This window comes from Carassius auratus, chromosome 32, assembly GCF_003368295.1.
Source record: "Carassius auratus strain Wakin chromosome 32, ASM336829v1, whole genome shotgun sequence".
In the NCBI taxonomy this organism is placed as follows: Eukaryota; Metazoa; Chordata; class Actinopteri; order Cypriniformes; family Cyprinidae; genus Carassius; species Carassius auratus.
In genome coordinates this window covers 33048745-33066661 of record NC_039274.1, presented here as the reverse complement: position 1 = coordinate 33066661, position 17917 = coordinate 33048745, and the positions used below count along the sequence as shown (strand labels likewise).

The following is a 17917-nucleotide window of genomic DNA, read 5'->3' as shown; positions in this document are numbered from 1 at the left end:
ATAGTGTTAGTATTTTTTTTTAAGTATTAACTCTCATTGTGGTTCTTCTTGCTGATTTATATATATATATATATATATATATATATATATATATATATATATATATATATATATATATATATAGATTCTTTCTTTCTTTTCGTCGAATGATTTGTTTGTCTCCCGTTGTAGATTCTATTCACTTTTGTGATTTTAACTTGTGAACGGGACTTTTATTTTGTTTCTGACGATGTGACGTGGTAGGCCTGCGTCGTACTTTGCAACTCTGGCGTTTGCGATCGGGTTGGAGAAAGGTTTGTGTTTTGAAGCTTTAATTTAAACATTTTAAAAGTGTTTCAATTCAAAGCGTTAATTTTATTTCACACTTTTGCTATAACAGTTACATAACAATTACTATGGAATGCATTACTGTAATGCTTTATGTAGGATTAAATCACTTTCTTTTTGTCTTAGTTTGTTCTCTATATATCGTGAATCAGTTCATTGTTAACACGTCGGTCATTGTTAATTCGTGATTCGAGAAATGCAACTATCGAAACTGAAGGAATGGAGCTAAATTAATCACAGTGAAACACCAAATTATTTTGTCATCTGCTGCTCAAAGTGTCGTAAATGCAACGAAAACACAAACAAGAATAATGACAAGTTTTACGAATGCAGATGTTTTTGTGAATGTAGAATATGTAATTTAGATGTGATTTTGCGAGGTCTTGGCTAATACAGTCAATTAGAGCTCATTAACGGTCTGTTTTTCTGTCACTTTTTCTCATCTTAAACATGTCCAAACACAAACTCCTGGTGAAGCAGCTGAGATCCAGGTGACCCTATTATAAAAATGGCTTTTATTAAAGAGGAGAGTGAAGACATGAAGATTGAAGAAACATTCAGAGTCAAACATGAAGATACAGAGGAACAAACAGGTTGGTTTTCATTTTTCAAAGCTGAACTCTGATATTTCTTAAGTATGTAATGAGTGTTCTTATTAAAGTGCTTTTATTTGACATGGAGCAGGTCATGTATGTCATAATAAATATGTTGAAATCAGAAAAATAAGTAGCCTTAACAAAACAATTATTTTTTGTGAAAAGAATTATTAAAATTTAATTAAGAAAACCTTCTGTTTCTATCACTTAATTATGCAACAGTACAGAAAAAAACACAAACAAAACATTTATTTTACATAAGGCAAACATATGAGTGATGAACTAGCTTTTATATAATGTTGAGAGCAGTGTTGGACAAATTACTCTGAAAATGTAATCATATTACTGGTTACTCCTTTTAAAAGTAATGTTACTGTTCTGATTACTTTATTTCAAAAGTAATTAGTAATTACTTGCATTACTACTAATAATAATAATACAATTTATTTGTAATGCGCTTTTCTTAAACCCAAAGCGCTACAGTAATAAAGTAATAAATAAAATAAAACAAAAACACCAAAAGCAATACAACAATTCATTAGAGAAAGACAGTCTTAAATAAATGTGTCTTAATCAACTTTTTAAAATAACCCAACGTTGGTGCATTTCTGACGAGCAGAGAAGTACATTCCATAGCTTAGGGGATTTGTATGAAAAGGCTCTTTCCCCCATGGTCTTTAGCTAACATCATGGCTGGTGAAGTAAAAGAGAGTTAGTAGAGCGAAGAGAGCGTGATGGAATATAAGGAGTGATGAGATCACAAAGATACTCAGGTGCAGTCCCATGAAGTGCCTTGTATGTTTAAATCAGTTCTCACATTTACAGGAAGCCAGTGTAATTGTGAAAGAACTGGTGGAATGTGTTCACGAGGAGAAGTACTAGATGTAACTAGTAGATGTACTAGTTACATTACTTTTTTTCTCTATGAAATTTATGAAGTCCCAGCATACACACTCTAAACCAGAACATAACCTGCCCCAGAGCATGTTAGTCATGGATCGTAAGTTACGATGAACACCACCAAAAGCCAAACCACTTTTGGGTCTTGACCCACCAATTCAAGTTTATTTTGTATAGCGCTTTTTACAATGCAAATCGTTACAAAGCAACTTTACAGAAAATTATGTTTCTACAATATTTAGTAGTAGCTTATGGCAGTAGATCCTTGTGGCACTCCATATTTTACTGGTGATAAATGAGATGGCTCCCCATTTAAGTAAACAAAATGGTAGCGATCGGACAGGTAGGATCTAAACCATCTTAGAGCCTGCCCTTGAATACCTGTATAGTTTTATAATCGATCTATGAGTATGTCATGATCTATGGTGTCGAACGCAGCACTAAGATCAAGTGAGACTAGAAATGAGATGCAGCCTTGATCTGACGCAAGGAGCAGGTCATTTGTAATTTAGTGCAGTTTCTGTGCTATGGTGGGGCCTGAAACCTGACTGAAATTCATCATACAGATCATTTTTATGCAGGAAGGTGCTCAATTGAGCAGACACAACTTTTTCTAAAATTTTAGGCATAAATGGAAGATTTGAAATAGGCCATAATAGGTCATAATACTTTCATAAAAAGTTTGATGTGAAAAAAAATGGTTCACTGTCTGCGCAGCACAGCCACAAGCGCCACAGTTACGTTGCAATTGCATTTTAAAATACAACAACGTGCACCACGAAACCATTTAAAGAGGTGCATTCAGCGGTCTCCTTGACGGGAAACAAAGTAAAATGATCTCAAACGTATGGTACGCTTTCTTCATTTTATCATATTGATCATAATCACATCTATTCATTTTACAGTCCTGCTACTAGCATTTTATTTAGACTAAAACCCCTTTAATTTGGGTGAGAAAGCTTTTTTTTTCCAATTGGCTTTTGCACATAATAATAATACCGCTGCAGATGCATTTTGCAGCATTAAGGTTATCAATTGATCATTAATTTAAACGACGATCGATTGTGGAAATTATCCAATATTGACATCCCTAAATACAAATGAGTTGGATAGAAATCTAGCTATTGTCTGCATCAAACCATGCTTTCGAACAAATGTGATTCACGGTTCTGGGCAGCTCCAGGACAGCTGTCTCTCCGAGCACGGTGCTGACTGTGAGTGGGGCGGAGTAACTGTGCCCTCAATAACGCTGCAGTGTTTGTGAGAGCTGCCAACTTCTCCACCCCATTTACAGAGTGAAGTTTTTGCTTGGGGTCCTTCACATGCAGCAGCAGCAGCACTTTCCACCGCACCAATAACATGGGGCTGCCCGCCGACGTGCCTGACTTTAAATAGGTGCTACTAAACATGGATAATGGCCGATGCCGATATATATGTGGGGTGGTGTTGGCGCAGTGGATAAGACACATGCCGTTGGTGTGAGAGACCCGGGTTCGAATCAGGGCTCTGAACTGGTTCAAGGAACGAAAACTGGAAACGAACTATATTTTGACAGGAAAAGAACCAGAAACAGAAACGAAATTATTTTTTTTTAGTTCCGAACAGAATCAAAATTTTGAAATGGACATAAACCGGTTAATAACGTTATTTTATCGTTCTGTTTAATATTTGAATTCTGCTGTCAACCAATCACGAATTCCAACAGTACAGCATACGCAAATGTGACGCTGAAGCCAGTGAGTGAAATGTCCGCTCAGATGTGAACATAGTCAAGTCTCAATGGCAATGCACCGCCTTCAGGGCCGGATTAAGACCTAATTGGGCCAGATGATGCAGTGCAAAAAGGGCCTATTTTTTCTAGGCGTTGGTGTATGTGCATTCAACACTCAAGTAGAGACCTGCAGCGCAACCGTGCGTCGTGGGACAATATTTGATTAGGGAATGCAGACGTGGGATATTATTGTGTGCGGGTTGCAGGAAAATAAAGTTATTTGCGGGACTCCCGCAAAGTGGAAATATCTAGCAAAATAAAATTACTAAAAACGGATAAACCTTTATTTATAATAGACTAAAATAAAATAAAAAAGACTTTGCGGAATGGCAGGATGCTGATGAAACCATGGACAGCGACGTGTAATTCCATTCCGAAATAGCGAGAGATCCAGTGGTGGAAAAGGCGATATCAAGAGTTTCCGAGATTAAGCAAAGTAACACGCCGGTTACTTTGCATTCCAGCTCCCAGCGCACCGTTGGAGAGGGCTTTCAGTAATTGCGGTCGCATAAGTGGGCAGAGACGGATTAATCTGAAGCCCTCATCAATGAACGACATTTTTTTTTATTCCGTTTATTTTAAATTATTTATTTATTTTGCTAAATATTTAAAATTGGTCTATTTTGTTATTGAGGAAAAATGATTTTTTTGTTTGTTTGTTTAATGTTGTTTAAGCAGTATAGGCTAATTTTCCTTTGAACATTAAATAAATCCAGGTTTATTATTATTATATAATTCATTAGGCTACACTATAGCCTAATAGGTATATTTTTTTATTTACATTTCTTACTTTTTTACTGTATTTCTATGTTCTATGTTCTTAGTTCCTTGTTAAGTCCTTTCATCCATTTAATTAAACAAATAAAACGAAACATTTGTTTCTTTTTTAAATTTATATTCAACAGGGGAGCAATTGAAAAATAACAGAGTAGCAGGCAGAATATGCAATGCATTTAAAAAAAAAAAAAAAACGTATACCATACCCGCGGGGTTTTGCAGGCGGTAGCGGGACGAAACTTGTCTCTACACTCAAGCGCCAGCATGCCTTTCTTTCCTGACTAAACCGAGGACTGCAGCTCTCCTTTGATTATTCCCAACTTTGAGAAGCTCCGCTTGCCAGAGTCATTGGACACAATCATGCAGCGATAGATGCGCTAACCAATTTCGACATATGGAAACGTCTGAGAAAGATTTAACGATGACAAAAGCTCGTACAAGCTCTGTTGATTCGTTCACAGTCACCGGTTTCTGACCCAGCCGGCATTTCAACATTGATTCAACGTTGAAACAACGTCAGGTACCATGGTTGAATCAACGTTGAATAACCTTTCGATTTTGCAAATTGGATCAACGTTGAAATCACGACGTGGATTCACCGTTGAAATCGCGACGCTGTTTCACCGTCTTACCTGCATTATGGGTGAATTAGGGTCGTGCTGCAGACCTGGGATGAAAGCTGAATGAGGTGTTGATTTTGAAAAGTTAATCAGCGTTGATAACACGACGTTGTTTCCCCGTCGTACCTTGCACCGTGTATAAATACACCTAGATCCTAGTTGGCATTTAGATCAACAATGTACATGCAAGGCTAAAAATCTAATGACTGGCAGCAATGGCTTTACAAACAACTTCAATAAACTACCACATGCTCAAAATTGTCAAACAGCAGTTAAATTTTGGAAACATACTGTATAAAACAGATGAAAATAATCCCACACTTTATTATGCAGAGTATGCATGGAGGTAATGCTAAAAACATGTAGTAGAAAAATCCAAATACAATAATATTTAAAGGTTTTTGTAAAATAATTAGGCACAAAAATGCATATTTTTTTCAGCACTTACAAGACAAACCCTTGTACCTTTATGACTGAAACCAGTGGATCTTTTATTTTGGTGGAAAACTACAGTTTCTGTCAAAAACATGTTTTAGTAATGTGTCTCATTTCAAGTTGTGCACATTTGTGCCGTGAAAATGTGTTGCACAGTACGAGCAGGGAACCTTCAACCAGTTGATTTCTAATGGGAACCCCCCCGGACTGTGTCTTCTTTACCGTGGGGAATGCAGAATGAGATTTCTACCGCAGGGCACTCTAAAATGTTAGAACCAGCAGCCTTAGTGTATACAGTGTGGTTGTGCTTCGGGTGATCCTTGAAAGTGTCCCAGCGCTAGGTCCATTCTGACGCCGTCCCCTCCACTCTCTCCCACTTGTGCACTTTCTGTACCGTCCTGTATAAACATTTACATTTAATCATTTAACAGACGAATTTATCCAAAGCGACTTTCGAATGAGAAGAACAGAAGCAGTCAGGTGTACAAGCAAACAACAACAGTATACAAGTGCCATGACAAGTCTCAGTTAGTCTAGTACAGAACGCATAGCCAGGTTTTTTTTTTTTTTTTTTTTTTTTTTATATGAAAGACAAGAAAAGAAGGAAAAGTGCTAGCATTAGTTGGTTAAGTTCCGGTGAAAAAGATGAGTCTTAAAATGTTTCTTGAAAATGAGTAAAGACTCAGCAGTTCGGATTGAGATTGGGAGGTGATTCCACCAGCTGGACACAGTCCAGGAAAAGGACCGTGAGAGTGATTGTGAACTTCTTTGGGATAGCACCACAAGGCGTCGTTCACTTGCAGAGTGCAAACTTCTGGAGGGAACATAAGATTTAACCAATGAGTTTAGGTATGTCCACAATGTTTCACAATAACTTTGATATTGTGAAATATATTTAACTGAAAACTGAATGCAAAATAAATCACACAATATTTTCACTTTACAGTTCAGTAACAGTGAGGTTGGAAACAAAGTGGACAACACTATTCATTAAACACTTATTTAATGTATTCAGATGAAAATGTACAATATTAACAAATTATTCACAAGCAGTGTTTTCAGAGCCCCCAGTTACACTGTTTTAATCAAAACACTAGTAATACAGTGTAGTAAAACAAATAAAATCTAATTCAGTAAATTTTTAATAAACTAAGTACAATCAAAACCTATCACAAAAGTTCAAAGCATCTCTAGCAGAAGTGACAGTGCAATGTAGCAGATGAACAATTTCTTACCAATGTTTCAAGAACAAGCTGGATCCTCGATGACTCTACAAGGGGAAAGAAGAAATGGTTTACTGAAAAGTTCTTTAAAAGCAGGATTTAATATTATACCATTTCTTTAAACCACTGGTTCTCAAACTTTTTATACCAAGTACCACTTCAGAAAATATTTGTTATTAAATATTAAGTTGCACCATAATGACCAACATTACATTTCAGCATCGTAGTAGACCAAACTATTCAGCTACAGGTCTACAGTTAAAAAATGAGGCAGTTTTATTCCAATAAGAATATTTATTGTTGTCAGACACTTTACCATGTTTGAACATTAACAGTACAACTGTGCTTACATACACAGGTAAATAAAAAAAGTTTAAATTAAAATGTAATTTTAAATGTAATTATGTAACAAAAGTCACAAAACTTTACTGTACTTTAACTCTAACATACTTAAATGTGCAAAAAAAAAAAAACTTACTCAAAGATTAAGTTAAAATGTATTAACATTAATTAGTTTAATTTAGTGATTCACCTGCATAACAACTAGAGGGGGCCTGACACTTTGAGAACCATGGCTTTAAACAATCCTTTTATTTATTTATTCATTTTCATTAATTCATTAAAATTATATTATTTAAATACCGACATTTGCACTTATATGTTTCAGAAAACACTTTGAAACTATTATCAGAATACAAACATATATAACACACCTAATGCATGGGATACATATCAGGAAAATATGGGAAAATCTCTAAACCATCTCTAAATATCTCTTACCAGCAACACATTAGGTGAGCACCTAACTTGATCAGCTGTGATAAAGCAATGCAAAAATAGACACACGGGTATTTATTTATCTGCAGGTTACATGTCCTTTAAACTACCCATTTGTAAACTCTGGTAATACTTTACTATTTTCAAGAGATAATGAAGATAACGTTAGCGATTTTCTTACCTCATTTTGACAGGATGTTTTCAGGACCTCGCAGAACACCTGACCCTTCTTGTGTTCACAGTTTTTGTTCTCCATTGACATGTCACGACTCAAATCCGCTCAAAATAAATTAAATATGTACAGGCAAATATGAAATAATTAGGGACCGATAGAGCAGTCAGTTATAACGAGCAGCAGCTCACAGTTAGCCGCCTCACAGAAAGACGACAATAACGGTCATATTTTTAAATGTAGAAAGGCGCGAACCGATTCATTGTCCAGTTTCCTGAATGACAGCCAGATTAACCAATCATGATAGAAGTAATAAAATAAAACTACCAATGGGAGTTGTTTCAGTGTGATAAAGCAGCGAAATGTATATAGTTTTATTGTTGTTAATGATGATAATATTTAACATATACCTTTAGATTTTAGAATAGGTATCATGACTAAAATATTTTAAAATGCTATTAAAATAATTAATTTAAATAATTTAATATCCATCCATCCATCCATCCATCCATCATCTTCTGCTTATCCGGGGCCGGGTCGCGGGGGCAACAGTCTAAGCAGAGACGCCCAGACTTCCCTCTCCCTAGCCACTTCTTCCAGCTCTTCCGGGGGGACCCCGAGACGTTCCCAGGCCAGCCGGGAGACATAGTCCCTCCAGCGTGTCCTAGGTCTTCCCCGGGGCCTCCTCCCGGTGAGACGTGCCTGGAACACCTCCCTGGGAAGGCGTCCAGGAGGCATCCGAAATAGATGCCCGAGCCACCTCAGCTGGCTTCTCTCGATGTGGAGGAGCAACGGCTCTACTCTGAGCTCCTCCCGAGTGACCGAGCTTCTCACCCTATCTCTAAGGGAGCGCCCAGCCACCTGACGGAGAAAGCTCATTTCGACCGCCTGTATCCGGGATCTTGTCCTTTCGGTCATGACCCACAGCTCATGACCATAGGTGAGAGTAGGAACGTAGATTGACCGGTAAATCGAGAGCTTTGCCTTACAGCTCAGCTCCTTCTTCACCACGACAGACCGGTACAGCGACCGCATTACTGCAGAAGCTGCACCGATCCGTCTGTCAATCTCACGTTCCATCCTTCCCTCACTCGTGAACAAGACTCCAAGATACCTGAACTCCACCACTTGAGGCAGGAACTCTCCACCAACCTGAAGTGGGCAATCCACCCTTTTCCGACTGAGAACCATGGCCTCGGACTTGGAGGTGCTGATTCTCATCCCAGCCGATTCACACTCGGCTGCAAACCGTCCCAGTGCACGCTGAAGGTCCTGGTCTGAGGAGGCCAACACGACAACATCATCCGCAAAAAGCAGCGACGAAATCGTATGGTCCCCAAACTGGACACTCTCCGGCCCTTGGCTGCTCCTAGAAATTCTGTCCATAAAAATTATGAACAGAACCGGTGACAAAGGGCAGCCCTGCCGGAGTCCAACATGCACCGGGAACAGGTCTGACTTACTGCCGGCAATGCGAACAAGGCTCTTGCTCCGGTCGTACAGCGACCGAACAGCCCTAAGTAGGGAGCCGCCGACCCCATACTCCCGGAGCACCCTCCACAGGATGTCGCGAGGAACACGGTCAAATGCCTTCTCCAAGTCCACAAAACACATGTGGACTGGTTGGGCAAACTCCCATGAACCCTCCAGCACCCTGGAAAGGGTATAGAGCTGGTCCAGTGTTCCACGACCAGGACGAAAACCACACTGTTCCTCCTGAATCCGAGGTTCCACTATCGGCCGAATTCTCCTCTCCAGTACCTTGGCATAGACTTTCCCAGGGAGGCTGAGAAGTGTGATCCCCCTATAGTTGGAACACACTCTCCGGTCCCCCTTCTTGAAAAGAGGGACCACCACCCCGGTCTGCCAGTCCAGAGGTACTGTCCCCAACCGCCATGCGATGTTGCAGAGGCGTGTCAGCCAAGACAGCCCCACAACATCCAGAGACTTGAGGTACTCGGGGCGGATCTCATCCACCCCCGGTGCCTTGCCACCGAGGAGCTTTTTAACTACCTCGATGACTTCAGCCCGGGTGATGGACGAGTGCTCCTCCGAGTCCCCAGCCACTGCTTCCTCAACGGAACACAAGTCGGTGGGATTGAGGAGATCCTCGAAGTATTCCTTCCACCGCCCGACGATATCCCCAGTTGAGGTCAACAGGTGCCCATCTCTACTGTAAACAGTGTTGGTAGGGCACTGCTTCCCCCTCCTGAGGCATCGAACAGTTTACCAGAATCTCTTCGAGGCCAAACGATAGTCTTTCTCCATGGCCTCACCGAACTCCTCCCAGGCCCGAGTTTTTGCCTCCACGACTACCCGGGCTGCAGTCCGCTTGGCCTGCCGGTACCTGTCAGCTGTCCCACAAGCCATCCAGGCCCGATAGGACTCCTTCTTCAGCTTGACAGCATCCCTTACTTCCGGTGTCCACCACCGGGTTCGGGGATTGCCGCCTCGACAGGCACCGGAGACCTTACGGCCACAGCTTTGAGCAGCCGCAGCGACAATGGAGGTGGAGAACATGGTCCACTCGGACTCAGTATCTCCAGACTCCCTCGGGATCCGGTCGAAGCTCTGCCGGAGATGGGAGTTGAAGATCTCTCTGACAGGGGGCTCGGCCAAACGTTCCCAACAGACCCTCACAGTACGTTTGGGTCTGCCGAGTCTGTCCAGCTTCCTCCTCCGCCATCGGATCCAACTCACCACCAGGTGGTGATCAGTTGACCGCTCCGCCCCTCTCTTCACCCGAGTGTCCAAGACATATGGCCGAAGGTCTGATGACACGACCACAAAGTCGATCATCGACCTCCGGCCTAGGGTGTCCTGGTGCCACGTGCACTGATGGACACCCTTATGCTTGAACATGGTGTTTGTTATGGACAAACCGTGGTTAGCACAGAAATCCAATAACAGAACACCGCTCGGGTTCAGGTCAGGGGGGCCGTTCCTCCCAATCACGCCCCTCCAGGTGTCACTGTCACTGCCCACGTGAGCGTTGAAGTCCCCCAGTAGAACGACGGAGTCTCCAGTCAGAGCACTTTCCAGCACCCCTCCCAGAGACCCCAAGAAGGCCGGGTAGTCCGCACTGCCATTCGGGCCGTAGGCACAAACGACAGTGAGAGACCTATCCCCGACTCAAAGCCGCAGGGAAGCGACCCTCTCGTTCACCGGGGTAAACTCCAACACATGGCGGCTGAGCTGGGGGGCTATTAGCAAACCCACTCCAGCCCTCCACCTCTCACCATGGGCAACTCCAGAGTGGTAGAGAGTCCAGCCTCTCTCAAGAAGTATGGTTCCAGAGCCCAAGCTGTGCGTTGAGGTGAGCCCGACTATCTCTAGTCGGTACCTCTCGACCTCCCGCACAAGCTCAGGCTCCTTCCCCGCTAACGAGGTGACATTCCACGTCCCTAAAGCCAGATTCCGTGTCCAGAGATCGGGTCGTCGGGGGTCTCGCCTAAGACTGTCGCCCGATCCACTATGCACCGCCCCCTTACGCTCCCTCCTGCAGGTGGTGAGCCCACAGGAGGGCGGCCCCATGTCACTCCTTCGGGCTGAGCCCGGCCGGACCCCATGGGGGAAGGCCCGGCCACCAGGCACTCGCATACGAGCCCCAACCCCGGGCCTGGCTCCAGGGTGGGGCCCCGGTTGCACCATGCCAGGCGACGTCACGGTCCTCGATTTAAATTTTTCCATTAGGGGTTTTGTGAACTGTTCTTAGTCTGGCCCGTCACCAAGGACCTGTTTGCCTTGGGAGACCCTACCAGGAGCATATAGTCCCAGACAACATAGCTCCCAGGATCATTCGGGTACTCAAACCTCTCCACCACGATAAGGTGACAGTTCAAGGAGAATAATTTAATATAAATAATTTAAAAGCTTGTTAACCTTTTTCTACCATTTAGCATTAAACATTTTTAACGTTGTGTCATTAAAACAACTGACCTTATTTCAGCCATATTTCAATGTTGAAAGTTGGTCATGTGCTGGAAGTTTTTCAACAGTTCATCTTTAAACGTTGAATCAACGTTGTTTCAACGTTGAAACCACAACTGACCTTATTTCAACCATATTTCAACATTGAAAGTTGGTCATGTGCTGGATGTTTTGCAACCATTCAGCTTTAAACGTTGAATCAACGTTGTTTCAACGTTGAAACCACAACTGACCTTATTTCAACCATATTTCAACATTGAAAGTTGGTCATGTGCTGGATGTTTTTCAACCATTCAGCTTTAAACGTTGAATCAACGTTGTTTCAACGTTGAAACCACAACTGACCTTATTTCAACCATATTTCAACGTCGAAGGTCGGTCATGTGCCGGCTGGGGAGTGCAGCAAACTCAGATCAGCTGATTTTGACCGATTAATAATCAACAGTTATGCTAAATGGTTTAAAAAGTCATTTATTTGTTTTCAGTAAATTATCAAAATATTTAAAACAGGTTTTCCTGCATGGTTTATATATATATATATATATATATATATATATATATATATATATATCAGAGTTTCCGCTAGAAAAAAATGGTACCGGTCAAAGTGACCGGCAGAGGTTTCGTTTTCCGGACATTTTGATGATATGCCGGTCAAATATCGCCTCTTAATTAGTCAAGTTGAGGAAAACTGAAAGCAGTTAATGTAACTTAAAAAAATGACATAATCAGGCCGTATATGCAACATGTTTATTAGCCCAACTTTCAAACAGACGGAAAAAAACCATGAACGTCCGATTGGCGTCAATCAACCAATTGTTTTTTTACTATGGTTTCACATTTCATAGTTTAACAAACCAACCCCCCTTCCCCACATAAAATATCCGATTATAGCATTGTTTTTATTCAAGCCAACTTAATTATAAACTCAGTATGTCTCATTTAGCTGGTAACATTTAAATTGGCCACCGTGTGAAATGACTTCTTGTCAAATGAACTAGAACAAACAAATGACTAGGCCTATAACATTGTCTCGCGTCATTTTTGGCTACTTTTTACGCTTTTTTGCAGACTTGCACCATCTAAACCCAGGCCAATGACACGGGACAGTGCTATATCCATTTCGCGAAGCACCGCAACAACGCGATCATAAATGCATCTTGCTGTCCCGGAGTCCACATCATAATTTCCAAGAAAGCATGTCTCCACCTTTCCTTTTATTTCCAGCTTTAGATATATGATTAACTTTTTGTTCACAGTGATATTTACAGTTTCATCAATAATTATTCCAATGAAGTCACTGTTTTTCAGTTTTTCACGGATGTGTTCTAATGCCTTTTCCATATCATCCACAGAGTCGCTGTGGCAATAAATGCCATCGGTGGTGACAAAATCTGGTGCCTCGAGAGCTTGCAGTAGCTCAGTCTGTGTTACAAAATGGTTAGATGGGAGATCATGTTTTGCCACGTGGAAAACAATTTTGAGCTGAGAGCATAGTTTTTTCTTAGAAGTTTCCGTGGCCTTGTCACAGTGGCCTTTCATCGCAACCTGCTGTGGCGTTATATTGTGCGCTGCAACATGGTCATTGCTCTGACTATGTTCAATTAGAGCAGACATTCTCAAATTATTCGACCCTCTTGTGAATCCGTTGCGTCGTCCTGCCTTTCGCAGCGCGAACAGAACATTTTTTCGTTACCATCAACTACCTCACACCTTAGCCATGGGAACTTGTCACTCCATTCCGACCGATACGCCTGAGGCTTCAGGCGTTCCTGATTCAGTATCCTCCTTCGCGTCTGGCCTCTGAAAAAAACTTTTAAGGCTAGTCTGCCTGGGCCTGGCCATATTTGAAACGTCTCTCAATAGTTCGTGGTTTAGGTCTATATTATAGCCGTTAGGCGTGTGCTTTATTTGAAATGCAACATGCGATGTTGTTTAAAAACTTTCAAACGGTCGATTCAGATTGTGTTGGGGGGCGGGGCCGGGATTATTAGGCAGTTTTAATCTGACAATTTGACCGGAGAGATTTAATTTTGTCGGACATTTAATTTTTTTCCCGGCCAATGTCCGGTAATTACCGGACAACGGAAACCCAGATATATATATATATATATGTATATGTATATATGTATATGTATATGTATATGTATATGTATATGTATATATATGTATATGTATATATAGCCTAGAGAGAGAAACTTATACGTTTTTTAGAGAAAAAAAAAATTATTTCATTCAGAAATAGACATAATGCAGACACAAAATGTTTACAAACATTAGGCAATTTTTTTTATAATCATTTGTTATTCAAATAATTTATTTTGGATTGAGGTTTTTATAGCCTAAACTTTAGAGCATTTGATTTGAAGATAAACTAATAACTGTTTTTATAATGTTTTTAAACATTTTGCTTTAGACTACAGCCATTTTAGCCTTCATTATTTCAGAAAGTAATAGGGCTAATAAATTGCAATGTGAGCCGCGACTTAAGTTTTTTTTGTACTCTCAAAACGCAATTTTATACAAGTGTTTTTTTTTAACAATGAAGCAAACATTTTTTAAATATCTTAAAAATACTTTTAAAGTGTTGATAGATTTTTTTTTTTTTATGTATTTTTTAAGTAGGCCTAGCTTACATTTGGACAAAATCTGGTGCAAGCTGTAAAATGTAAGCGTTAGATCTCTATTTTTTCTTTTTTTTTTTTTTAATAAGGAAAACGCTATACTTTATTATTATTATTAAATTATTATTATAAGGCAAATTATAGGCAAATAATATTGTTTTTAAAAAATAACGTTATTAACCGGTATTTCTTCCTCCCGAACCGGTTTCGGAATGGTAATAATATCAGAGGAACGCAGAACAGAAACGTTAAAATATCGATTCTGCTCGGAGTGAACCGATATAATTTTTTTTCGTTTTCAAGCCCTGGTTCGAATCCACTGTGAGACACCAATGTGTCCCTGAGCAAGACACTTAACCCCTAGTTGCTCCAGAGGCGTGCGACCTCTGACATATATAGCAATTGTAAGTCGCTTTGGATAAAAGCGTCAGCTAAATGAATAAATGTAAATGTAAATATAAAAAAAAAGACAAATATTGGCCCGATATATCGGCAGACCTCTAATTAGTGCCATAAAAACATTAAGACATTTGTTTTTTATATTATTATTATATTCTTTGTATTAAAAGTGAATACAGTTTGCATATTTTATGATATTTATATTGCATACATGACGTTTCATAGGTCAATTTCAATTTTATATGGTTTATGTAAAAGGGACCGTTGATATTTTTAACTGTAAGAAGGAAGGGACTTGATGTAAGTCTTCTGACTGTTCTTTTAAATTACATTTAATTTGAAGCATGAAGTGTAGCTAAATAGTACTTAAGTTCAATCTTTGAATTTTGTTGTAACCTGACAAATAAAAAATGTTAAATCTGTGAACTGAAAGTTTATGCTTTTAATCATCAAAACCTTTGTGCTGGTCCCCTATGGAAATGGTGGAGAACAGAAAGGAAAATAGATCCCCATTTCACTAGGGTTAACTTGTATTTGTATTTTTTCAATTTTAGAGTTGAAGACACTGAAAGAGGAGAGTCAAGAACTGAATGAATTGGAAGAAAAAAATCAGTACATGAAACATGATTTCATTATTGGTGAAAAATACATACAGACTTCATCACAAAAAGGAGCTCTGAATACAGAATATAACAAATGTTTCACCTGCCGTCAGTGTGGAAAGACTTTCACTAAAAAACCAAACCTCAATGTCCACATGAGAGTCCACACCGGAGAGAAACCTTTCACCTGCCAGCAATGTGGAAAAGGTTTCACACAAAGAGGAAACCTGAAAGTCCACATGAATACTCACACTGGCGAGAAGCCATTCTCATGTGATGAGTGTGGAAAGAAATTCAAACGTAAAGTAAACCTTACTTGCCATATAGGAATTCATTCAAAAGTAGACCGTATTAAATGTCATGAGTGTGGAAAGAGTTTTAGTCATAAAGTAAACCTCAAGAATCACATGAGACTTCACACTGGAGAGAATCCTTACATGTGTGTTCAGTGCGGAATGTATTTCAGATATAAATCTGCCCTTAATTCCCATTTGACAACTCACACTGGACAGAGTCCTTACACCTGCAAACTGTGTGGGAAGAGCTTCACACGAGAACTAAACCTCAAGTGTCACATGAATATTCACACTGGAGAGAAGCCATTCACATGTGATCAGTGTGGAAAGAGTTTCAGACGTAAAGTAACTCTTAGTCAGCACACGAGGATTCACTCAAGAGAGAACTCTTTTAAATGTGATCAGTGTGGAAAAAGTTACACAAGCATGAAACGCCTAAACAGGCATGTAGTAAGTCACTCTGCAGAGAATGTTTTCAAATGCCAGCAGTGTGGAAAAAGTTTCAGTCATAAAATAAGCCTTAAGGCTCACATGAGACTTCACACTGGAGAGAAACCTTACACGTGCCCTCAGTGTGGACAACGTTTTACTTATAAACCATCCCTTGATTACCACATAAGAGATCACACTGGTGAAAGGCCTTATATATGCAAACAGTGTGGAAAGAGCTTCTTACAAAAAGGAAATCTGAAGACTCACATGATAATTCACACTGGAGAGAAGCCTTTTAAATGCCAGGACTGTGGAAGGTGTTTCAATCGTAAAGTAAGCCTTAAGACTCACATGAGAACTCACACTGGAGAGAAGCCTTACACATGTCCTCAATGTAAAAAGTGTTTCTCATATCAAAGAGCCCTTCAACTTCATTTGCAAGAACATTCTGGAAAGAAACTGCAACGTTCAGAGTGTGACAAAAAGTTTATGAATAGCAGCAATTTGAAAAATCAACAGTGCATTCACTCTGGAAGAAGGCGATTTAATTGTGATCTTTGTAATAAGAAATTTATTCTGCCATCACACTTACAGATACACCTGAAAAGTCACACAGAAGTGAGACGCTATTTGTGTTCCTTGTGTGGTAAGAGGTTTAAATGGCACAGCAGTTTGAAATGGCACCAGAAAATACGGACCTGTGTGAATATAAGGCTCCGTTCACACCGTAGGTAAACGCATGCCATCAAGCACTGTCAAGAGCATGCCAAGTCAACAGGTGGCGATATAATCTCAACCGTAAAGCCATGTTGGCCAATCAGAAGCCTGAAAGTTTCCAGTAGGCAGAGATAACAGCACTGGCTTCGAGGTCACAAGCCAAAAATGCCTGTTTCGCTGTCTTCATAACAATGCAAATGGAGTTTGAAAATCTTCACCCTGGCAGGCGTTTTCAAAAATGTTCAGTTTCAGTGACCCTGTGCCTGCGTCTGGATGAACAGCCAAACCGCATATAAAAAGCTGTGGTTTTAAAATGTAATCGCGTCTGTGTGGACCGGGCCTAATTTCACTTGTATAGAGGTGTCATTCCATTTTTATGTATTGATGCCTTGGGATAAAAATATTAGTAATATTAAACTTCAGTCTTGCTGTGAAATGCCACAATGTCACGGTAGGATTGTAAATAAAGGGACATAAATAAAATTGAAATAAACACTGAACTGCATTATTTGATTGAGCTTTAGTAAGAAAATGCAAAGGTAAACGTTTTCAGTCTGGACTATAAAGGGGATATTAGATGGCCATTTTCCGCAAGTTGTTATTAAATTTAATTCAAGTATAGTGCTTTTTATGATACAAATCAAAAAACTTATTCTAAAGTGTCATATGAATCAAAAACCTTATTCTAAAGTGTCATATGTATATAAACTGACTTATAATGTCAGTTTATGTACATATGACAGGAATTTTCAGAAAAATTAAGACAAGACGTAGTCAGCCAGACGATGAACATATTAGCAAAAATTATTATTATATGATGCAATCACACTTGTAACAATATCTGTTAGTTCTTTATGTTGTTTCAGGCTTAGCATCATCTGAGGTCCTCTGAGGGTCAGCATCATCTCTTCTCAGGTGTTCTTGATCCAGACTGGAGCTTACATCCCGTGGCAAAACAGAGAAAGAAATCGAGACATCATTAGATTAGCTGGTGTTCCAAAAAGGTAAAATTAATTAGTTTAACCCAAGCTAAAGAATAATAATTCACATTTGTTCAGATACAACTGCAGTCACAAATAATGAGCTGTATTATTCAAATGCTTGGCGAAAGAGATGTGTTTTTAATCTAGATTTAAACGCGCAGAGAGAGTGTGTCTGAACCCTGAACATTATCAGGAAGGCTATTCCAAAGTTTGGGAGACAAATGTGAAAAAGCTCTACCTTCTTTAGTGGACTTTGCTATTCTAGGAACTATCAAAAGTCGTGATGGATTGTAGCGTTGGTATAAGGCTAGTTAGGTATGCAGGTAAGGGCATAAC

The 17917-nt window shown here is 40.0% G+C and overlaps 1 protein-coding gene across 2 annotated transcripts; it reads left to right on the top strand.

The window, feature by feature from the left end:
- The first annotated feature begins 233 nt into the window (after window positions 1-233).
- Window positions 234-17706, top strand: LOC113052215 (gastrula zinc finger protein XlCGF26.1-like). 2 transcript variants are annotated; one of them, XM_026216599.1, is made up of 3 exons: window positions 234-293; window positions 808-920; window positions 15106-17706. In XM_026216599.1, exons 2-3 carry the CDS (start codon window positions 836-838, stop codon window positions 16614-16616), a joined length of 1596 nt encoding a protein of 531 aa, XP_026072384.1. In that variant the 5' UTR covers window positions 234-293; window positions 808-835; the 3' UTR covers window positions 16617-17706. The 2 variants fall into 2 exon arrangements, with proteins under 2 accessions (XP_026072384.1, XP_026072385.1); XM_026216600.1 differs by having other exon boundaries at window positions 262-293; window positions 805-920.
- Window positions 17707-17917: the final 211 nt, after the last annotated feature.